General features: G+C 45.6%; 2 protein-coding genes across 2 annotated transcripts in view; one reads left to right on the top strand and one right to left on the bottom strand.

Annotated features, from left to right (window-relative positions):
• Positions 1-24,415, top strand: part of LOC122931070 (zinc finger protein 773-like) — a 426,553-nt gene that overhangs the window by 193,952 nt on the left and 208,186 nt on the right. The gene's annotated exons all lie outside the window — the stretch shown is intronic.
• LOC122931079 (gastrula zinc finger protein XlCGF57.1-like) lies at positions 644-13,241 on the bottom strand. Its single transcript, XM_044285007.1, has 4 exons — positions 13,186-13,241; positions 13,004-13,101; positions 12,388-12,448; positions 644-3,155 (listed from the first exon to the last, which is right to left on the bottom strand). Exons 1-4 carry the CDS (start codon positions 13,217-13,219, stop codon positions 1,930-1,932), a joined length of 1,419 nt encoding a protein of 472 aa, XP_044140942.1. The 5' UTR covers positions 13,220-13,241; the 3' UTR covers positions 644-1,929.

Genomic DNA, 24,415 nt, shown 5'->3' with positions numbered 1-24,415 from the left:
CGTTCGCCACCTTCATTCACCTTAATAGCCCCCTTCTAAAACCCCCCTTTTCCACCATTACACCTCTCCGCCACTGAGCCCCATACCCAATAAAACACAGACCACCAGCTGGAAATTAAATGGCCACAGCAGCCGTTTATTAAATAACAGATGCAACATAACATACATGATACTGTAAACCCCCAATGGGGGGAGGTCCTTGAAGCCCCAAACATCGAGCTGCCGAACCAGGGTGAGCCATTCTTGCCTCCAGCCGTAACGCCCAGCTCAAAGGCACCACCGAATGACCCCCCCTCGATTCACCACAACCTCTCAGTCCACCTGGGAGTCCAGCCCCAACCGTGGGGCCCCCCCAATTGTCCTCAGATTCCACCATGACCAACTTCAAGGACCCCCCCCACCGCCACAAGCCGCCGTGACATGACCCTCCCCACAAACCCCATCCCAGAACCCAACCCCTCCAACAAAAAGGGAAGGGTGGGCGGGAGCTTCTCCTCTCTACCTAAAATGGCATCCTGCCTTCCTCTTCCCTGCCTATTTAACCCCTTAACTCCACCCCCAGCTCAAACTAACCTATCCTACCCTCTATCCCTACCTATAGCCCTCCCACCACCCTATTCCGACCCCCCCCCTCTAGCTCACTAAACCAAACACCCGTCATGGGGGCCTCCCCTAAAGGGGGCTCCGCCCCCCCTCAGTCCGGCCATTGCTAGATATGGTTAAAAAAAAAAGTCATATGTATCCTGAAATGGTTCCACTGAAAACTACAAGAAAACAAGGCCTCATATAGCTCTGTCTATGGAAAAGAAGGTCTTTGAATGCAGCGACAGAGAACAAATAATTTTAACACATAATTGATCACTTTTCTCATTCTATAAAACCTGATCCCCTCTGAAGATATCTGGACGATCATTATAGAGGAGAACTCAATGCAACATTGTGAGCCTCCTCGAGGAGAAATGAAGGAACCTACTTCAGGTATACAAGTCCTTTATTACAGATGATCTGTTCTGTGGATCGGATAGGGCAGATTTCACAAAACAATTAGAACATTTTAAGAGCCAAGTTTCAGAAGCTGTAATTAGAATGTAGATAAGAATGAGTAGTGATCAGTCCACGAGGTAAGGCACAGTAGTAGCGTACTGGCTCCTGGGGTCTGTATATTTCATGATCGCAGCTGATAACTCTGTAAATGAAGCTCATTGTTACTCTGAACACTTACTTCCAAGGGTAATTACTCCCAGTCTCTCAACTTTTCAGGAGTCCACGGAGTCCAAGATCAGAGGTGGGAAATGATCTTCTACTATACCAGAAATATCCTAGTCTAGTAAAGGCTCTGTATCTAAAAACTCAGACTACACTTTTTGACTCTGTGCATGGGTGTACACATCACCACTGCTACCAGTCACTGGCTGCAGCAGCACAAGCAACCCCAATCAAGCTGGATGTTGACATGCGGTGCCTGGAGCATGGCAGTAGGGAAGCAAAGGTGCCGGAACCCAGCGGCAGGGAGCAGGTAAGGATGCTTACCTCTGCAGGTCCAGCCATGTGAGTGGGGTGGACTGCCTGAATGGTCCCATGAAAATGAAAAGGCTTCTTAACCTAAAATAACCATCACCAAGATCATATCAAATATCTATCTGTGTTAAGCAGTGATGGTTTTCTGTACTGAAGCCAGGCATTTACATTAGAACAGTGTTCCTCAACTCCAGTCCTCAGGGCCCACCTGCCAGTCATGTTTTCAGGATTTCCTTAGTTTTGAGCAGGTGATATAATTAGTGTCAATGCATCAGGACCTACCACAGGTTTTCATTCTTTGGGATCTTCTCAAAAGACAACTGACAGGTGGGCCCTGAGGACTGGAGTTGAGGAACACAGCATTAGAAGATATTCTGAGGCAGCAGGTCCTACAATTGAGCTCCACACCTACTACATTCCTACAATCTGAACATTAAAACAGCTTCCCCCTGTGTGAGTTCTCTGATGGTTAACAAGACCTGATTTCTGGGTAAAACATTTTCCACATTCTGAACATGAATATGGCTTCTCTCCTTTGTGCACTTTCTGATGTTTAAAAAGACCTGATTTATAGTTGAAACATTTTCCACATTCAGGACATGAAAATAAATACTCCCCTGTGTGAATTCTTAGATGTTCCTTAAGGTTTGATATCTGATTAAAACACTTCCCACATTCAGGACACGCAAATGGCTTCTCCCCTGTGTGAATTCTATGATGTTTTACAAGATCAGATTTCTGGGTAAAACATTTCCCACATTCAGGACATGAAAATGGCTTCTCCCCTTTGTGGAGTCTCTGATGTTTTACAACATTTGATTTATGGGTAAACCATTTGCCACATTCTGAACACGAAAATGGTTTCTCCCTGGTTTCAGTTTTTAGATGTTCCTTAAAGCTTGAAATCTGAATCTGACTTAAACATTGCCCACATTCAGGACATGATATTGGCTTCTTCCATGTGTCACTTTTCTGATGTTCATCTAGAACTAACTTGGGGACAAAACATTTCCCACATTCCGAGCATGAAAATGCCTTCTCCTTTAAGTGTACTTTCTGATGTCTAACAAGATGTGCCTTTTGGTTAAAACTCTTCCCACATTCAGGACATGAAAATGGCTTCTCTCCTGTATGAGTTCTTAGGTGATCTGTAAGATTCGATTTCTGACCAAAACACTTCCCGCATTCAGGACATGAAAATGGCTTCTCTCCTGTGTGAGTTCTTAGGTGATCTGTAAGATTTGATTTATGACCAAAACACTTCTCACATTCAGAACATGAATATGGCTTCTCTCCTGTGTGAGTTCTTAGATGATCTGTAAGAATTGATTTCTTACTAAAACACTTGCCACATTCAGAACATGAATATGTCTTTTCTCCTGTGCGAATTCCTTGATGTGTCTCAAGATGATGTTTAAGCTCAAACCATTTCCCTTCTTCCATGCATAACAATGGCTTCTCTTCTGTGTGAATTCCCTCATGCAGGTGACGATTAGATTTCCCTTCAAAATGTTTCTCACGTTCAGAACATGCAAGAATTTTACTCAGTCTATGTCCAGTTCTGTTATTGCCAATCTGTAATTTATGATAAGGAGATATAGAGAGATGTCCATGGGAGGATCTTGTACTGTGTTCACCTAAAAAAGGAGGAAACAATTTGTATTTAATCATTTCCATGTAAAAAATTATATATAAATATATATATATATATATATATATATATATGTATATATATATATATATATATATATATATATATATATATATAAAGACACTTTTTTCCCCTCAAAAGTAGGGGGGAAATGGCCGTGCGTCTTATAAAGCGACCAATAGTATGCATTAGGTGCCGGGAGTGGGGATGAAGCGCAAGCGCTTCCGATACTCACCCCCCCTGGTCTTCTTGCTGGGCTCGGCGCTGCACTGTCCTGAGCCCGTACAGCATAAGGAAGTGGTGTGTGCACTATGACCCGACGCTGCACGCAGTCAGGTGACAGAGAAGACAGGGGAGCTCGACTTCTGAAGAGACCGCCGGACCCGGAGCGGCGCCGCGGCACAGGAGAGGTAATTATTTTTTTTTTGTCTGATGGGGGTCTAAAAGAAAAGGGCTGATCTGAGGTCTGATGGGGTCTGAAAGAAAAGGGCTGATGGGGGTCTAAAAGAAAAAGGGCTTATCTGAGGTCTGAAAGAAAAGGGCTGATGGGGGCCTAAAAGAAAAAGGCGGATCTGAGGTCTGATGGGGTCTGAAAGGAAAGGGCCGATCTGAGGTAAAGATACAATATCAACAAAAATTAGGATCACTGGCGCTATTTCGCACTGCGGACTGATCGTGCTGCAAGAAACTGTTGGTTCCGCAACCGACTAAAATAATTGCAATATGAAAAACAGTATTGTTTCTGCGCAAACTATCAAATATAAACCGTCTATTAATAGAGGCAGTTTAGTTATTTCTTTCAGATGGAAGTGTGCCCCAGGCAGTAGCTTGCCTCTTATTTGATGCTCACACTTCGGTATGGAGCGGGGTGACGTCACCTAAGCACAGCTACGAAAGGTCCCTGAGGAAGAGAAGCGGTACTTCTCGAAATGCGTTGTTTTTTCCCCCCAATTTTAGCTTTCGTAGCTGTGCTTAGGTGACGTCACCCCGCTCCATACCGGAGTGTGAGCATCAAATAGGAGGCGTGGTACTGGTCGGGGCACACTTCCATCTGAAATAAATAACTAAACTGCCTCTAAAGGACTCCGGGATTGAGCCAAGCCATTGGAGCTTTTACCACAGCTGGACTAATGAAGGAATAGACCCCGGGAGAAACGAAGGTAGGAGTGAGTTATATCACGAACCAATTGTACTATTCGTATAGGGGAATATTGGATGTGGTGGAATCTCAACAGGAGTCAATTAAGAGACGGTTTATATTTGATAGTTTGCGCAAAAACAATACTCGTCTGAGGTCTGATGGGGTCTGAAAGAAAAGGGCTGATGGGGGTCTAAAAGAAGAGGGCTGTTCTGTGGTCTCTTGGGGGTCTGACATGGAGGGCTAATATGGGGATCTAATGTGATGTCCTGATATTTATGGGGATCTGGTGAAAAATATATTTTTCTTATTTTCCTCCTCTAAAATCTGGGGTGTGTCTTATCATCGGGTGCGTCCTATAAAGCGGAAAATACAGTATATACAGTACAGACCAAAAGTTTGGACACACCTTCTCATTCAAAGAGTTTTCTTTATTTTCATGACTATGAAAATTGTAGATTCACACTGAAGGCATCAAAACTATGAATTATCACATGTGGAATTATATACATAACAAAAAAGTGTGAAACAACTGAAAATATGTCATATTCTAGGTTCTTCAAAGTAGCCACTTTTTGCTTTGATTACTGCTTTGCACACTCTTGGCATTCTCTTGATGAGCTTAAAGAGGTAGTCACCTGAAATGGTCTTCCAACAGTCTTGAAAGAGTTCCCAGAGATGCTTAGCACTTGTTGGCCCTTTTGCCTTCACTCTGCGGTCCAGTTCACCCCAAACCATCTCGATTGGGTTCAGGTCCGGTGACTGTGGAGGCCAGGTCATCTGGCGCAGCACCCCATCACTCTCCTTCATGGTCAAATAGCCCTTACACAGCCTGGAGGTGTGTTTGGGGTCATTGCCCTGTTGAAAAATAAATGAGGGTCCAACTAAACGCAAACCGGATGGAATAGCATGCCGCTGCAAGATGCTGTGGTAGCCATGCTGGTTCAGTATGCCTTCAATTTTGAATAAATCCCCAACAGTGTCACCAGCAAAGCACCCCCACACCATCACACCTCCTCCTCCATGCTTCACGGTGGAAACCAGGCATGTAGAGTCCATCCGTTCACCTTTTCTGCGTCGCACAAAGACACGGTGGTTGGAACCAAAGATCTCAAATTTGGACTCATCAGACCAAAGCACAGATTTCCACTGGTCTAATGTCCATTCCTTGTGTTCTTTAGCCCAAACAAGTCTCTTCTGCTTGTTGCCTGTCCTTAGCAGTGGTTTCCTAGCAGATATTCTACCATGAAGGCCTGATTCACACAGTCTCCTCTTACCAGTTGTTCTAGAGATGTGTCTGCTGCTAGAACTCTGTGTGGCATTGACCTGGTCTCTAATCTGAGCTGCTGTTAACCTGCGATTTCTGAGGCTTGTGACTCGGATGAACTTATCCTCCGCAGCAGAGGTGACTCTTGGTATTCCTTTCCTGGGGCGGTCCGCATGTGAGCCAGTTTCTTTGTAGCGCTTGATGGTTTTTGTGACTGCACTTGGGGACACTTTCAAAGTTTTCCCAATTTTTCGGACTGACTGACCTTCATTTCTTAAAGTAATGATGGCCACTCGTTTTTCTTTACTTAGCTGCTTTTTTCTTGCCATAATACAAATTCTAACAGTCTATTCAGTAGGACTATCAGCTGTGCATCCACCTGACTTCTCCACAACGCAACTGATGGTCCTAACCCCATTTATAAGGCAAGAAATCCCACTTATTACACCTGACAGGGCACACCTGTGAAGTGAAGACCATTTCAGGTGACTATCTCTTGAAGCTCATCAAGAGAATGCCAAGAGTGTGCAAAGCAGTAATCAAAGCAAAAAGTTGGCTACTTTGAAGAACCTAGAATATGACATATTTTCCGTTGTTTCACACTTGTTTGTTATGTATATAATTCCACATGTGTTAATTCATAGTTTTGATGCCTTCAGTGTGAATCTACAATTTTTATAGTCATGAAAATAAAGAAAACTCTTTGAATGAGAAGGTGTGTCCAAACTTTTGGTCTGTACTGTATATATATATATATATATATATATATATATATATATATACATATATATATATATAAATATATAGTATTCAACAAATCAAGATAAGAGGTTCACTTATTTCATTACAAAAAAAGACATTGAATAAAGCAATGTGTCAACCCTATATACACAATACCAAAATTATATCAATGGATACTGAAAAAATGGGTACATACGATTAAAAGTATTTGCTGTCTGCACACATGTCTCTCGATGGGTATATAAGGTGTGATAGGCTGTCTGCACACATACTGTATCCTCAGTGGGTATATAAGTAGTGTGATAGGCTGTCTGCACACATATCCCTCGGTGGGTATATAAGGTGTGATAGGCTGTCTGCACACATATCCCTCGGTGGATATATAGGGTGTGATAGGCTGTCTGCACACATATCCCTCGGTGGGTATATAAGGGGTGTGATAGGCTGTCTGCACACATATCCCTCTGTGGGTATATAGGGTGTGATAGGCTGTCTGCACACATATCCTTTGTTGCTGTCAGGGGTAGAGAAGTGATTTATCAGAGTTACATGGGATGATTTTTGGCTTTCAGGCCCCGCGTGGCAGAATTTCTGAACTTGCGCAGTTCGTACTTTTATTGTGCTGCTGTGGTGAAAGTGTATGGTGAGTGGACAAATGACGCCATTGTGAAACTGCTGAGCACCACGTGCCATTGATGTGAGAGATGACCGTCGGCTACAAAGGTGCGTGAAGGTGGACCGAAACCATACAGTGGAGCAGTTCACTGCTAAAATGAACCAGGGGCAACCAGACACTTGTCTAATGCAACAGTTCAGAGCTCCCCACTGCATATTGGGCTCTGGAGCAGACAGACGGTCACTGCACCTCTGATAACGAAGCTGCATCGGCAGAAAAGGCTTCAATTTTTTGCAGCAGTATCGGTTGATTGCAATTGGCAAAGGGTTTGAGGAGCCATATTTGTTGCTTCATGGAAGGGATGGACGTTGGAGTGTCAGGTTCAAAACATCAGAGAGGGAACACTCTGCAGCCATTGCTGGAAGAACACAAGCTGGTGGGGGTAGCATTATGGTCCGGGGAAGGTTCTTGTGGCATCCTCTGGGCCACTCATCCATGTGAAGGCACTCTCAACTGATCTGGGTATGAATCCATCCTTGCAGATCACATACACCCATACCCTATACATGCTGATTGCCTCCCCAGGGTGCTGTGTTACATAGGACTGCAGGTACATCTGCTATCTCCACTCAGATGTGTCACTGTGTTATCTGTGATGTTACATAGGACTGCAATTGTGTCCCTCAATTTATAATCTTGCAGCCTGCAGAACATATCAGTTCCCGCTGGAATCTAGGCCATAGGTGGGAGTCCGGTGCCCCCACAGGTCATCACACTGTAGTTTTTTTGTTTGTTTTAGGTTTGGAGTTGAGCTGTATCCGCCTCCCTTCAGGTGCACTGGGTGGGGTCGTTTGTGTGAGTTTAAATTACGCCCCTTCCCAGTGTCCTGTGCGGGTTATAGATTCTATCTTGAGGACAGGAGGATTTGCTGTTTCTGCTCAGCTACAAGATAAGTTGGATTTGTTTCTCTCTTGTGTTCTGTCTAGGCTGTTAGAGAGACACCTGCCTACTCCTGGACCTTAGGAAGCAGACTGCCTCTTTCCCCCTTTCCACCATCTTAGGGACTTTAGGGAATCTTCAGCCTTAGGCACAGGGGCACATTGATTCCCACCTTTAGGGTCTGAACGTGGGCACAGAAGTCCAGGGAGACCTGGTAGGGAATTGTTAGGAGATGACCTTTATCCCCAGCTTCTGGCCTAGACGCTTGTTTTGTAGTGTCCTGTGTGTTTATTGTATCTTGTATCCTACCTACCGTGACATTATAACCCGCCAATACCTAGACTGCCATTTCTCAGCTGTTTAGAGATGGAGTCAATTGAGGCGTTAGTTGATCGCATGCAGGTATTATCCCTAGAATTTGCTGATCTGCCTAATTCTGTCACAGAATTATAGGAGGAATTCAAATTTATGGGGAGCCTAGAGTCGCTCTCCCTGATAGATTTTCTGAGGGAGTGGATGACTTTATCCGCTTTAGAGAGTCATGCAAGCTGTATTTTCAGCTGCGGCCGTCTTCATCTGGTGATGAGAGTCAGAGAGTAGGTATAATCATATCCCTGCTTAAAGGGGAAGCGCAGTCCTGGGCCTTTTCTCTGCCGACCGGTTCTTTGGCCCTCCGGTCAGTGGATGAATTTTTTAAAGCCTTGGGATTCATTTATGATGACCCAGATTGGGTCTTGATGGCGGAATCTAAGTTGCGGAATTTATTACAAGGAGAACATACTGCAGAGGCGTACTGCGTTGAGTTTAGGAGATGGGCTACGGAGTCTGAGTGGAATGACCCCGCGCTACGTAGTCAGTTTTGTCAGGGGTTGTCTGAGAGATTGAAAGATGCTCTCACTTTTCATGAGTATCCGGATACGTTGGGGAATGCAATGTCTTTAGCAGTACGGTTAGATAGACGCATTAATGAGAGGTGTAAGGTTCCGTCCGCGCGAGGGATCCCTTCTGTGAGTGGTTTCATCTCACCGGTTCCCCAGGGTAATATGACATGTAATTCTGGGGAAGGGGAGGAACCCATGCAGCTGGGTCAGGTGTCTTTCCGTTCTGGTAATAGGAACTTTAGGAGGTTGCATAAGCTATGTTATTACTGTGGAGAAAGTGGTCATTTTGTTTATGCTTGTCCTTTTGTTTAACCGCAAGTTGATGATAAAGAACCACAAAGAGGTTTACATAAAGAAAAACAAAAAACATCCCTGACTCTCGGAGCAAGCAGGTATGCAATCTCCCTGCAATACTCGTTTTCTCCTTCCAGCTATGGTGGCACTAGTCTCAGGAAAATTTAATTTTGAAGTATTCATTGACTGTGGCGCTGGGGTAAACCTTATTGATTTTCTTTTCCTTCAAAATCTGGGCTTAAGTACTTGCACTTTAGAAAGAGAGATTCCGGTGATTATTCCCCTCTTTCTCAAAGGAGTCTCACTCATATAGCTCATGGTATTCAGTTAAGGGTGGGTGATTCACATGTTGAGATCATGTCTTGTTTTGTCATGAAGGACATGCCCGCTCCTATAGTCTTAGGTTTACCGTGGTTGATAAAACATAACCCAACAATAGATTGGCAGGCAAGGCAGATCATTGGTTGGAGTGAATTTTGTTCGGACAATTGTCTTAGTGCATCTATCTCAGGGGTGTCTACTACGGCTCTACCTCAGTATCTCTCAGATTTTGCGGATGTCTTTTCGGAAGGTGGGCTCAGGAGTTGCCTCCTCATCGTGAATATGATTGTCCGGTTAATCTCATCCCAGGGGCTAAGTTGCCAAAGTCTCGGCTATACAATCTTTCTCAACCCAAAAGAGAGGTCATGCGGAAGTATATTGCTGAGAGTTTGGCAAAGGGTCATATTAGGCCATCTAAGTCTCTGGTCGCAGTTGGTTTATTCTTTGTAAAGAAAAAGGATGGATCGCTTAGACCTTGTTTGGATTTCCGGGAATTGAACCGCATTACAGTCAGTGATCCGTATCCTCTTCCTTTGATTTCTGACCTTTTTGATCAAATTGTTGGAGCCAAGGTGTTCTCCAAGTTAGATTTAAGGGGGGCCTACAATCTGATCAATATCAAGGAGGGGGATGAGTGGAAGACGGCCTTCAACACGCACGAGGGTCATTTCGAGAATCTGGTTATGCCTTTTGGGTTAACTAACGCGCCAGCTGTGTTTTGGCGATTTGTCAATAACATTTTCCATCATTTTGTGGGAAGGTTCATTGTAATTCACTTGGATGACATACTAATTTACTCTCCTGATCTGAAAACCCATCAGGATCACGTGAGACAGGTTTTGTCGATCCTGCGGGAGAATAAATTATATGCTAAATTGGAGAAATGTGTGTTTTCTGTTCAGGAGCTTCTGTTTCTGGGATATCTGCTTTCTGACTCTGGGTTTCGTATGGACCCTGAAAAGGTCCAGGCAGTTCTGGAATGGGACCGACCGGAGAATCAGAAACCTTTGATGCGGTTTTTGGGGTTTACCAATTATTATAGAAAATGTATCTTGAACTACTCTACCATTGGAAAACCCCTGACCGATATGACCAAGAAAGGCGTCGACTTCTCTGTCTGGTCGGATGAGGCATTGCAGGCCTTTTCGGCTATTAAAGAATGTTTTGCATCTGCTCCCATTCTGATGCAGCCCGATGTGTCTCAGCCATTCATGGTGGAGGTTGATGCATCAGAAGTGGGGGTTGGAGCAATGCTGTTGCAGGGTTCATCTCCTGGCAAATGGCGTCAGTGTGCTTTTTTTTCCAAGAAGCTCTCGGTCGCCGATAGGAATTATGATATAGGAGATAGGGAATTGCTGGCCATCAAATTAGCCTTTGAGGAATTGCGTTACTGGTTGGAGGGGGCATCTCATCCCGTTACGGTATATACTGATCATAAGAACTTGGCTTACCTGCAATCTGCCAAGCGTCTGAATCCTAGACAGGCTAGATGGTCACTGTTCTTTACTAGGTTCAATTGTGGTTACTTTTCGCCCATGGGTTAAAAACGTCAAGGCAGATGCATTGTCTCGTAGTTTCCCGGGGGAAGTGATTCAGAGGATCCTGCTCCGATTTTGGCTGATGGGGTGGTGGTCTCCGCTCTGTACCCCGAGTTGGAGATGGAGGTGTTGGGAGCCCAGGAGGGGACTCCTGATTCTTGTCCCCCAGGGAGGTTGCTTGTTCCTGCTGAACTGCGATACAAGGTATTCAAGGAACATCACGATACTGTCCTTGCTGGACATCCTGGGGGCAAGTCCACCTTTGATCTTATTTCTGTGAGGTTCTGGTGGCCCGGGTTACATAAGAGTGTTGAGGGTTACGTAGCAGCTTGTGAGACCTGTGCACGGTCTAAGGTTGCTCACACTCGACCTTCTGGTTCACTTCTTCCTTTGTCTATTCCATCTCATCCTTGGATGCACTTGTCTATGGACTTTATTACTGATCTGCCGAGTTCCTCCGGGAAAACTGTGATTTTGGTGGTTGTGGACCGTTTTAGTAAAATGGCTCACTTTGTATCGTTAACTAGTCTGCCCAATGCTAAGACTCTTGCTCAGGTTTTTGTTGATAACATTGTGAAATGACATGGCATTCTCTCAAATGTAGTTTCTGATAGGGGCACGCAGTTTGTTTCCAGGTTTTGGAGGGTGTTCTGCTCTCATCTTGGTGTTCAACTTTCGTTCTCTTCGGCTTTTCATCCGCAGTCGAATGGGCAGACAGAGCGTACTAACCAAAACCTGGAGACCTACTTGAGGTGTTTTGTGGCTGAGAACCAGGAGGACTGGTCCTCATTCTTATCTCTAGCTGAGTTTGCTTTGAATAACCGTAGACAGGAGTCCACGGGTAAGTCGCCATTTTTTGGCGCATACGTTTTTCATCCTCAGTTTGGTACCTTTTCTGGGACTAGTTCCTCTGGGATGCCAGAGGAGGAGAGAACCAAAAGGTCTGGCCCCTAATAGAACATTCCTTGTCCGCAATAAGGACATGCTCTATTTTCTGCGGAACGGACATGCGGACATCTGTCCGACTATCTACCCGTGTAAACACTGCATAATGGTATCATGTAACCTTCCCTCTGACATTATTTCTGTTATCTGTACGGCACTTTTTACCCATTTCTATCACATTTTACTAGTGACAAGGAATATGATGGACGATGGGGCTCTAAATGACTTATTAACCAGGATAGTAATAATGAGGACCACGAGGAAGACATTTTTCTGGACTTTCCATCAGTTACCTCATTAATAAAGACAGCCTGAAATGGCCGAGAAGAGAAAGTATGAAATAATATTCCTCTGAGCCTTAAAAGTAAAACATGTGGACATCACTGATCCACCTCACTGGACGAGGAACTCAGGAACGATCAGGCGGGATCTACTCCCTCTACATCTCCTCCATTGGAGGAGGGAGAAGGTTTCCTGTAAACTCAGCATGCAATGTATAAGGGCAGAAGAAAACCCAGGATTTATGAAAGGCTCTTACCAGTCACTGACACTGATGTGGGGTTCTCCAGGCCACTCGTCCTTCCACTTCCATCACTTTCCTGCAAGGATCACACATGAAGGATATGAGAGACAAGAAGAATAGCCACTTTACCATTTTCGGGTGACCTTGCTGTATAAAGCTGCTCAGCGCATTTATCACATTTCTATATTTGTATAATAATTTCCTCCTTAATAGACGCCTGTGGCTCCCAGAACTGACCTGCACATTCTAGAGGAGGCTGCACTAATGATTAGTAAAGCAGTAAGATTATGTCCATAACTCCTGAGTCAATGCCTCTTACTGCGCATGACAGTATGCTGCTCGTCTTAGAAGCAGCCGATTGGCATTGAGCTGTCATTTAGTCCATTATTTACATCTACACTGCAGAACTTTACATTTATCTATAATGAATATTAATGGTCGAGTGGATGTCCAAACAGGTGGAAGTTTAACACAATCTACTATGAAACCAGAAACCATTTGTAGCCACGACCTACCACAGCCACCACCAATACCATTACATAGAGCGTCTACTCCACTGCTGGAGAAGATGAGGAGAAAGCTTCATTAAATCAATCTGCAGAGGATCTACAGGAATCTCAGCTTCATCTACCTGATGATCCAGTAGGACATTCTGCTTCTCCTCTGGATAGTCCTGGAAATACAGAGGACTGGGACATCTCTCTGGTAGATTTCTCCGACTGGATCCATCTATAGGAAATACACACAGAGGAGGGGTGAGTCTAGGTGACCCTCAAACCTGGACTCTCCTCTATGAGGAAGGTCTCCTCTTACCTGGTGATGTGAGGGGCTGGTGATTCTCCATCATGACGTCCTTGTAACAGATCCTTGTGTTCTTCTAAATACTCCCACTCCTCCATGGAGAAACAGAAAGTGACATCCTGACAACACAATGATACGGTCATTACCAGACCCCTCCCTTGTCGTTATTGTATAATGTCCCAGCATTCCCAGCAGCGCTCACCTCTCCGGTCAGCAGGTCAGTGATCCTGTTGGTAAGTTATAGGATCTTCTGCTCATGTATCAGTGAATGAGGTGGAGGCTCGGTGATGGGGCTCTGGGTCCTGCTCTGTCCTCCTGACGCACAAGGTGTCACACACTCACCAGACGACTTCTTCACTACTGTGTAATCCTGTGTATGGGGAGACGCCGATCACTACAGAGATTCTAAGAAGCCTTCACCTTTCCAGACATTTACCTGGTTTATTACTAGAGATAAGAGTGATGTCATGTGAGACTCTCACCTCTCCAGTTATCAAGGAGATGATCTCCAGGGTGAGGTCTTATATCTCTGCAGCCATGTGGCTCCTGTTCTTCTCAATACTTGGTCGGTCACTGATTCAAAGGACCATCTTCTTACAAAGAAGACTTTACCTGTGAGTCCTGTATAAAGACCGGGGTCCTCTACCACTCAGTGGTTGTAAAATTCATGAATTACTTAAAGTATCAATTAAAGGGGTTATCTAAATGTTTGCAACTGTCCTGGAAACATCACCGGGCCCTAAGCAGAGCTGCTACCTAAGGCCCCTCTACAGAACTATCTCTGGGCCCCTCAATGGCATCTCTAGCTACGAGCCCCTCTACAGCATTACGAGCTATGGGCCTCTGCTGGTCACCTGCCTCACCATGTCCTCCTGCCCCAGCACCGGGTCCAGTACCTGAGCCGCCCCTCGCTCACAGATCCCCTCTCCTCCCCAGTCTGGTCCCCCGGTCACCTCCTGTCTGCTCCTCTCCCCCACTACTGGTAGCTTCCATATCCACAGCTAGGAGCTCCAGTCAGTGCTCATCCTGCAGCACGATGGGGGTTGTAGTCACACGTGCAGGACACAAGGCAGGATCTCCGGTCACTTACCCTTCACGTCTCTAATCTAGCATCCTCTCTACTTCACACCCCTCCTCCTGCTCTCTACACACTGGTCATGTGACCCTGGGGGGGGGGGGTGTTTAAGGGTGATGTCACTTGAAGGGGTGGAGACTCAGAGGAATAAAAAAACAGCAGCTGTGTTATATTATACTGGGTAAAGCCTAGAATGTATGGGCTGCCCTGAGGTTTAGGTCATGTGACTCTGAGATAGGCGTGGTGAAAATAAGAGTGATAGCTGACCTCCGGAGCTCCAGCTGCAGTGAAACTACAACTCCCAGCATGCTCCATTCATTTCTATGGAGTTCTGAGAACAGCCAAACAAGTGTACATCTTGGGAGTCGTAGTTTTACCACAGCTGCTGTATCGGAGGTTATTTACATGGGACTGTATGTTAGAGAAGACTGGAGGGAGTTATTTATATGGGACTGTATGTTATAGAAGACTGGAGGGAGTGATGTTATTTACATGGGACTGTATGTGAGAGAAGACTGGGGGGTGTTATTTACATGGGACTGTATGTTAGTGAAGACTGGAGGAAGTGATGTTATTTACATGGGACTGTATGTTATAGAAGACAGGAGGGAGTGATGTTATTTACATGGGACTGTATGTGAGAGAAGACTGGAGGGGGGAGTGATGTTATTTACATGGGACTGTATGTGAGAGAAGAATGGAGGGGGTGATGTTATTTACATGGGACTGTATGTGAGAGAAGAATGGAGGGAGTGATGTTATTTACATGGGACTGTATGTTATAGAAGAATGGAGGGGGTGATGTTATTTACATGGGACTGTATGTGAGAGAAGATTGACTCTGCCCTGGATCCCATAATCCCCAGGTGCTCTGGACACTTCTTGTATATGGACTCGACCAGGACTGCGAGTTGTAGGTTGCGCTCTGCTATCCTCAATGCTCTGACTCTTAGGACCCTGCACCCAGGAGGTGTTTAGAGCGCCCCCTGTATGGTCAGTGCAGGGCATAGACGGGGAGGCCTGATCCGTGCCCACCACGTGTACCAGCTTCCTATCGCTCTAGGCCGGCAGATTCTCTCAGTTTATACATTTGTAATGGAGACTTTTCTATTTTGTTCAGGCCTCATAAACACAACCGGAGTTTTGTTTCGCATCTGATCTGCATTTTCTTTTCAATGGGGCCACAAAAGATGCAGCATCAGCATGTCCACTCTGCGGACCCGCCAAAAAATAGAACATGTCCTATACTTGTCAGTTTTACAAAGTAGGAGGTGAAAATAAAATAGCAGCATGCGCATGGCCAGTGTCCGCGTTTTTACGGAGTCGCAATTTGTGGACCGCAGAGACACCTGTGCATCACATGTAATGTATGCACTTCTTCCGGCATCTGCATTCATGTACTCATGGCTCCTGTGCACCTGGTGGAGTCCTATAGAGCGCCTGCACTATTAGATCTGTATGTGTCCCTCACCGAGAATGGGGGCCCAGTATCCCAGGGAGCCCCTGAAAGGGATGGTGCGGCTGGTTGGAAATGCGCACTGAGTGCCAGAGATCAGCGAGTACAGCTACGACACCGCTACTATGTCGTCGCTGCTAGTTGACTCATGGGCCTGGGCTATCCTCGTGAAGTTACGATGTCATCAAGACACAAGTTACTGGCGCAGACGGTGGGTGCCGAAATAATTGTGAACTTTACTGGAAAACACCGGAGCGGCCTTATCAGGAATAGCGTTCCGGCCACTTGTGGATCTTCATCTCGGAGGAAAGACACCGCATTACATTCCATAGTCCAACTCCTAGATCAGCAGAGGCGGTACAGACCGCGCGGTACAAGCGCGGTACAGACCTTGTATAAATTACTTCTCTTCCTAAACAGCTGCACTACCGATGGAGAAGGCAAAGAGGGAAGGAGGCCTTTTTCATGCTTTAGTATTAAGGAGGAAGGGCGTTGCATGTGCTGGGACCATCAAAGCTCAACAGAAGCCGGAACGTGTCTGACCATTGAAGTCAGGCAGAGCCGGGAGCAGGGGGTATACCAGAGTCGTGAAAAGATTGAAAATACCGCACTGCTTCAAAACACGGCCTGCGGTTATGTCTCAGGCAGATATCGAAATGATTACAGTTGTGGTTCTTCTAGACACTAGGAATCACCAGTCTTAATAAGGCCCTGCACTGGCGGTGCATCCACCACAGTTATGAAGAGGCGCGGGCCAAAACATAACTTCGGCAGCTTCCTTGCTATCTTATATTTAGACCATTTTCTATGCCTAAAACAGGCGTAGAAAATAATGACTTCCGGCCCGCACCTTTCCCCACCCACACCATGCCCACTTTTTTTTAGACCTGGCGCAAGTGAGGAAAAGTTGCAGATCTGCCCCAGAAATATGCCTAATATATGCGTATTTCTGTTTAATGAATGACCTCCTAGGTGTTACCACAAAAGGACATAAAAGGCATTCCCCTCTGCCCTATAAAAAGGCTCTCAGAGGCTACTTTAGGGTAGTGTACCTCTTAGTGAGAGATCGTTGAATGATAGACATGCCTCTGACGCACTGAAAGACCTTTTGAGCACATATCATTGGACTGAAAGAAGCAGGAGGTCATTTTGACAAATTTCCCACCATCTAGGCCATTATGACCTAGCTGTTAGCAAAGTGGTGGGAGCAGTGGTTACATGAGGGCCCACACACATATGGCGAAAAGGCTCCAGCCAGACCACCAGCAGAAAGGACTGTTTGATCTGCCGACATGCACAGATGGCACCTTTTTACCCTGTCTCTGCCCGGACCATTTCCAAGCACTTTGCAGAAGGAAATTTGGTGTCACAGCACCCACTACATGTCCTGCCAGTGACAGCCAGCCATCGTCGCCATTGTTTGTGGTGATGTCATGAAGGAGAAACCTGGACTGCTACTATCTGGAACTATATGGTCTTTAGTGATTAATCCATGTTCTCTTTGGGATCTCACGACAATCAAGTATAGAGGCCTTATGGTGAGCGCCTCAATCCTGCCTTTGCTGTGGAGCATACAACAGTTATTACCCCTAGTAGTGATACAAAGGACACTAATAGCTCCTTGATATGTTCAGGACATCCTACCACCACTTGTGTTCTCCATGACAGGGCTTCCAACTGGCATTTATCAGCAGGATAACGCTCGCCCCCGCACAAAGCAAGGGTCCCCAGGAAGGTCTCCTCCAGATTACAACACTTCCTTGGCAGCCCGGTCACCAGATTTATCACCAACCCAGCATTTATGGGACCAGTGGGGACGCCAGCTTCAGCAATCTATGCATGTGCAGGCCCAGCTACAACATCTGTGGGCAAATGTGCCACAGGATACCTTCACACCTGAACTCCTCGTCAGATCCTGAAGAGAACCTAGATTTCCACTAAAAACGGTAGAGTTCCCATCTGTAGCAGTCAAGGTTTCTCATTCATGACACAGTGGCTGACTGTCAATTGCAGGACTCCTAATGGGCGCCATGACACCAGATTTCCTTCAGCCAAGTGCCTGAAAATGGTCCAGACAGAGACAGGAGTGTAATGAAGGAGCCTTCTGGATGGTGGACAAAGACGCTTTTGGAGCTGCTTGTGTTTGTCGGTGTAACAAACGATCCTCTTTATCGGTGTCCTCTCTGGGTTGTCTGGAGCCTGTGTGTGCCCTCACGTAACTACTGTTCCCAATATCTGCTAACATTTAGCTCAGAACGGCCTAGATGGTGGGCCATTCATGAAAGCGACCATCCTGCTTCTCTCGGTCCAATAATGCACCCCCTCAATTCTGTCAACTGGGTGAAATGTCTGAGTGTGTTGTAGAGGCATGTGTAGCTGTCAACGATCTCTCACCAAGGTACACTACCCAAAAGTAGCCCCTGACAGCTCTTATATAGGGCAGTGAGGGAAGCCTTTTATCTTTTCTTGTGGCAGACCCAGTGTCTAATCAGACCACACCTGTAATCATTTCTGCCCGAGACACAACTGCAGGCTGAGTTTCCAACATTGCTGGATTTTTTGCGTTTCAGGGGTTGCAGTCACAGCACACGTGCGGTTTGCACTGTGACCCCATTAATTGCTATGGGAGCACGGCTACACTGCGATACCCCTGTGATCCTGGCCACAGCCAGTTTAGCTGTACCCTTACACACATTGGTGAAAGAATGGCTCGTAAAGAGCTCACCAAATTCCAGCGTGGTCCGGTAATCGGTGCCACAAGTCTTTTCCTGACATGTAGTCTCTCCTAGATATTCCACCATCACCTGTGCATGGTAATGTTGCAGAGTGGAAGGAACCACATCATCTTGACCATGAAGTGGAGACCACAAAAATTACAGAGCAGAGTCACTGAGGACCAAGTGCATAATGGTCACCAACGCTCCGAACCTTCTCTGCCATTAACATCAGTACAAAAACAGTTCTGTGTCGGGAGGTTCCTGGCTCAGATTTTCATGGCCGGACAGCCGCATGCCCTCCATCACCAAGCACAATGCCAAGCGTTGGATGGAGGGTGTAACGCACTGAGCCACCGGACTCTGGAGATGTCTTCTCTATCTGATGGAGGAGTTTGGCGAATGAGAACATTACCTGCCTGACTGCATTGTCCTGGTCCAGGACAGATAATGCTATGGGGATTTTTTTCAGGCCATTTCGTTTCAGTGAAGATAAATGCTTCAGCAGACAAGAATTGCTTTCAATTTTTTGGGGAACAGTTTAGAGAAGGCCCTTTTTTGCTCCAGCAAGACTAAGCCCCAGGACATAAAGCGAGCTCCATGAATGACGGCGATTTTGTTGCAGAAGAATTAGCTACAACCCCATCAAAGACGATTGACGTGAACTAAAATGCAGATTGAGGGCCAGGCCCTCTCAGCCATCAGTGTCTGACCTCGCAAAAGTTATTTTGGACAAATTAAAAAAATTCCCAGGCACACTCCCAAAATGTTGTAGAAAGTCTTCCCAGAAGAGTGGAACATGTTGTAGCTGCACAGGGAGACCGACACCATACTGATGCCTATGGATTTAGCATGGGATGTGATAAAAGGTCTGGCAGATGTATCGTCCCAATGCTTTTCGACATCAGACCCATTGCAGTCTTTCTTCTAATATAACCTTCAGAAGCGATCCTTTATTATTATTTTTTTGTATATAGTCAGAGTACTTGGACTTATCTAGACTTTTTTTGATCTGCTAGATTTTAAAACTCCATTCCTGTTGGGGTTCATACTTTGCCGTGCCCTCCTATGGGCTGACCTGGTTGATAAGCCTCGATGTAAAATATACCTGGCCTCGCACCATAACTATCTGACCTGGATCTAGCAGTATGTGGCCAAGCTTCACAACCAAAGAATCTTCCAGAAACCAATGTCTTCTGACGGACTACCGGGGCCAGTCCATTGAAATAGATGCTAGTCTGACACCCGTCAGCATGATCAACCCTATTAAACCAGGCAGATAACCTGGTAGGTTTGATCACGATGATAAAAACAATACCTTCATTATCAATATCTACGGCCTAATCTCTGCAAAAAACTTTTTTTATTTATATGCTTATGACCAAAGTGTTGCTCTGAGGGGCCAGCTAAAACCCTCAGAGCACCAGTAAAGTTAGTAGAGAACCATTTACAAGGGCCGAGAATCCGACAGATGATCGCTAACGAGGGTTCATAGGAACGCTCATAACGGATTATCTGGCGGTGTAAAAGTGCCATTTGCCGGCAGCAGATCGTGCTATGTAAACACTCTGCTGCCGGCAAACAACGAGTCTGTATAGGGACGAGTGACTGCTCCTCCCCATACTGTGTGGTCTCCTCCACTGACGAGAAGGTGATTGCTGGGAAGAAGCGCTTCCACCCTGACAATCTGCTGAATTCACCAGCGTAAAGGACCTTAATGCCCAGCACCTTCAGTCCCTTCCCCTGGATAGATAACACTGGACATAGCGTCTAGCCCCGTCTTCTTGCGCCCACTTTCCAGGTCACAGTACCAAAATTAATTAGCAGCACTCCGTAGAATTTTGCAATTAACCCCTTCTACCCTGGAGGTTTTTTACCTTTCAGTTTTCGCTTTGCGCTCCCCGCCTTCCCAGAGCCATAACTTTATTTTTCCGTTCACATTGCTGAATGAGCTGTTGTTTTTCGCGGGACAAGTTGTACTTTCCAACGCCACCATTTAAAGGAAATCAAGTCACCAAAAATGTTATCTGCCAGTTAAAGCCAGATGGTAGCACCAGAGGCGTTGCTAGGGTCTCAAAAGATCCGGGGCACAAGCCCCAATAAATATGTCCCCCCCCCGCACTTTGCTGTACTTACTATACAGCAGCACTTACCTGTCACATCCCGGGCCTCCAGGTGAAGTCTCCTCTCTGTCATCATCTTCTCTGTAGATCTTCTCCACTCTGTGATTTTGCCCCAACTTCTTTACACCCTTAGGAATTCCCCAATGTGGATCGAGGATAAGTTTCTTCAACTCATTGAGAGGATGATCAACTATCTACTTTGGGGAAAAAAGCGGATGAGGCTACAATTGGACCATTTATATAAACCGCTGGAGCAGGGAGGGTTGAATCTTCCCTACTTCGAGGGTTATTTCATAGCCGTGCAGCTTTGATTATATTGCCATTGGGAGAAAAGTGCTTTGTGTAAGACTTTGGTTAAATCATCCACATTTGATAATATATTTACATTATTGGAATCTGGGTGATTAATTAATGCTGAACCACAGTATAGAGTGACCGGGAAGCTATTCTTTAGATCTTGGACACCCATTAGAAGATGGATGGGGATAAAGGGATCCTTTTTGTGCACTTCTCTTTGGCATACATTTAATTTACAGGAGGTTAATACATTATTTGGGGATAGGTTTTGGCAAAAAAGCAATATTTTGCATCTTTTTCACAAGTGCTGAAGAATGGAGTGTTGCTCGGCTGGACACCAGTTCGGCTCGAGCATCGCTTTGCTCGGCACATTGCAAAGTATTTAAATGTATAGTATATTTAGTGTATTCAAATGTAATTTAGCATCTATTTCTGAAAAGTTTCTGCCGGGATTTGAATTTAATTTAAGTTGGTTCAGGTATTTTCAGATACGTTCTGCTCTCCTTAGTGTAAAAGAAGTTTCATTTTTAGATATAGACACTTCTTCAGCTTTGAATGTTGTCTTGGGAGGTTCATCTCCCAATTATATAAATTACTAGCAGAAGGACCCGGCTTCGCTCGGGTATATTTCATTTAATGTTTGTGTGTGTCGTTAAAAGATAAACAGTATCCCCCATAACAGTGACCTCTACAGCACCCCGACCGTTTAACAGTGAACTCCACAGTCCCCCACCCTTCAACACTGACCCCCCCACAGTGCCCCGCCACTTTAAAATGGGAACTCCACAGCAGCACATCCCCTTAACTTTGACCTTCACAGCAGCCCACCCCTTAACAGTAACATCCACAGTGAACGCCTCTTTAACAGTGACCTCCACAGCGCCCTGCCCCTTTAATGCTAGGGCTACACGACATGCGTCACGCAACATTTTGTCTAAACAATTTTTATAATGATAGGCTATGGTGTCCCAGTGCAACATGTGACAAGCTGCGACTGCGACACAGTTGCAAAAAATCCATCCAAGATGGATTTTTCTGCGATTGTCACGTCGCAGCTTGTCACATGTCGCAGTGCAACACCATAGCCTATCATTATATTTTTATGCGACATCAATGTTGCGCGACACATGTAGCAGTGTAGTGTTGCCCTATGTGTCGTGCGACTTATTGTTGCGTGACACACGTCGTCGTGCAGCCCTAGCCTAAAGCTGACCTACAGCAGTGAAGAAAAATGGCTGGGTTGTTATGGAAACCTGGAGTAAAACTGTGTGATGTGGAGACTAAGGGCCTACGAGCTTCTATTGGCTGATAAGGGACATGTGACCGTGTGTATGGCAGTTGGGATATGAAGAGAAAGACTTGCTGGCTTCTATTGGCTAATGCAGGCCATTTCTTGGGAAAATCTCAGGAACAGTACGTCCTAGAGAGCTGTGACCCCCACAAGATTTCTTTCCAGGTAGCAAGGGATGTGTATACCAAGTTTCGTTGAAATCAATGGTTGCGTTTTTGAGTGATCACGGAACATACATACACACATATATACGTCCTTCTTTATATATATATATAATGAGAAAAAAAGGCTTGAGAAAGGCTCATGTAGAGCCGAAACGTTGCTTTTTTGCAGCCACCATATGGGTGATTAAACACTACCTGTTTTACCAAAGAAACCGTCTGGAGTGCTGTCTGATTTTTTTTCTCATTGTCTACTAGTGGGTAAGCTCCAATTTTTTTGCTCCATAGGTGGTGCTGCCGGTAGTTTTTTATACTAATTTATATATATATATATATTAACCAAGGCACTTTTTACTTGTAGAATTGACTGCCCAATGGTCATGTCACAGGAGTGGGGAAATATATTTAGCAATTTGAAATTAGTATCGCACAATTTCAATCATATATTGATAGTTTAATATTTTACATCTAGTGTATAGCATGCCGATATGGCTTAATAAATGTGGTCTATGAGAATCCTCGATAACCCCCGATGTGATTCACAGGGGGGGGATTTTTTGTTATGTTTTCAGCCAGACTCCTAATTACCCGAGTAAGGATTTCACGTAATACTCCAAAGTTAAACGAGTGGTTAAATCTGGTAAACAAGATTAAGATTTTTTACACCTTATAAAGCCTTATTTTCAGTGACAAAAAGAACACCTCTTAAATTAACATATAAAAAAGTCTAGAACCAAACAACATGGGCATTGTTTATTATCAGTGTACTGTGACGTCACTGTGTGCAGCATCTCCTCAGTGTTTATTATCAGTGTACTGTGACGTCACTGTGTGCAGCATCTCCTCAGTGTTTATTATCAGTGTCCTGTGACGTCACTGTGTGCCGCATGTATCCGCCGTCACTGCGGGATCACTGCTCTTCTGCTGTCCCAGATTATTTGTCCTGTCCGGGCGATAATGGAGTCGCTGTTGTCGGCGACTCCGGGGCCGTCCTTGTGCTCCCTCTGCTGTGGACGCGCACAGGCCGGGACTTAGTTCCAGCTCTTGCTGGATCTACATCCCGTGCTGTGATAGGGAGGGGGTGGGGCTGCGGTCCTGTTTGTCGGAGGGATCTAGAAGTCCTGTGAGTCCGTTAAGCCTCATGCACACGTCTGTGGAACACGGATCGTGCGATACCGGCCTGGATTGGTCATACACTGGTATGACGGCTCCGCTCCGGGAAACGCTGGAAGAGTCTTCGTACAGGAAATCGGAAACCCGCCATAGTCACTTGCGCCGCTCCCGGGACATGAGGCGTGCGGTGGAGAGCACCTAGCGGGCAGGTGAGCGCTGCCACGTACATGTCGTGTCTCACTCCACAGCCAGCTGACACTGACAGCCAGCGGGGAGAGGGAGTGATGTCACTCGACTTAACCCGTCATGTGCACCGCCTGTCACATTGTTAGCCTCGTGGTCTTAACCCTCCAGTGGCTGCGCCCGGCTGCTGGTGTGCAGGACCTATTTTCAAGCAGGGGAAAATACCCAGGCGCCAGGACAAAATTCCTGATCGCCATGGCGACCTGGGATTTGTCGAGCCCTAGTCTAGGATCCCCGCCCCCCCGCTCTCCATTTTATTATTTTACTTTAATTTTTTCTTCAGTTTTTGGAAGGATTAGAGACGCATCGCTAGTGATGGAGGGTGGAGTTGGGATTATTGAGTTGAGAATGGGGAGGGGAAAAAAGGGGGGGGGGTAATAATGATGTCACTGATTAATTATGCATTGTTATATTGAATTTTGAATAAAAATTATTACAAACATTTTTATAAAAAATACGTGTACTAAAAGAAAAGAGGAAAGGCTTTCGGTCAGGAAGGGGGGCAAATGGCCCCTTTTGAAATGGTTAAACTCCCTATCTTTATAAATAAAGGATTATCCCCCCCCCCCCCATTGTAACTCTTGAATTAAAGAGTATTTTGGAAAACCCTCTAGCTGCAGTCTCGTTGTTGATCCAGAGTTTGATCACTGCCTTAATCCAGGGCTGGGTCTGTAAATTGGGCATTTTACTGTTACAATACTTTCTTGTTTAGGTTCCCATCCTGTGCCGTCCACACAGTAGTCTTATTCTGCTGGGGACACATTGTTGC

Source organism: Bufo gargarizans, chromosome 3 (assembly GCF_014858855.1).
Source record: "Bufo gargarizans isolate SCDJY-AF-19 chromosome 3, ASM1485885v1, whole genome shotgun sequence".
In the NCBI taxonomy this organism is placed as follows: Eukaryota; Metazoa; Chordata; class Amphibia; order Anura; family Bufonidae; genus Bufo; species Bufo gargarizans.
This window is presented reverse-complemented; position numbering and strand designations above follow the sequence as displayed.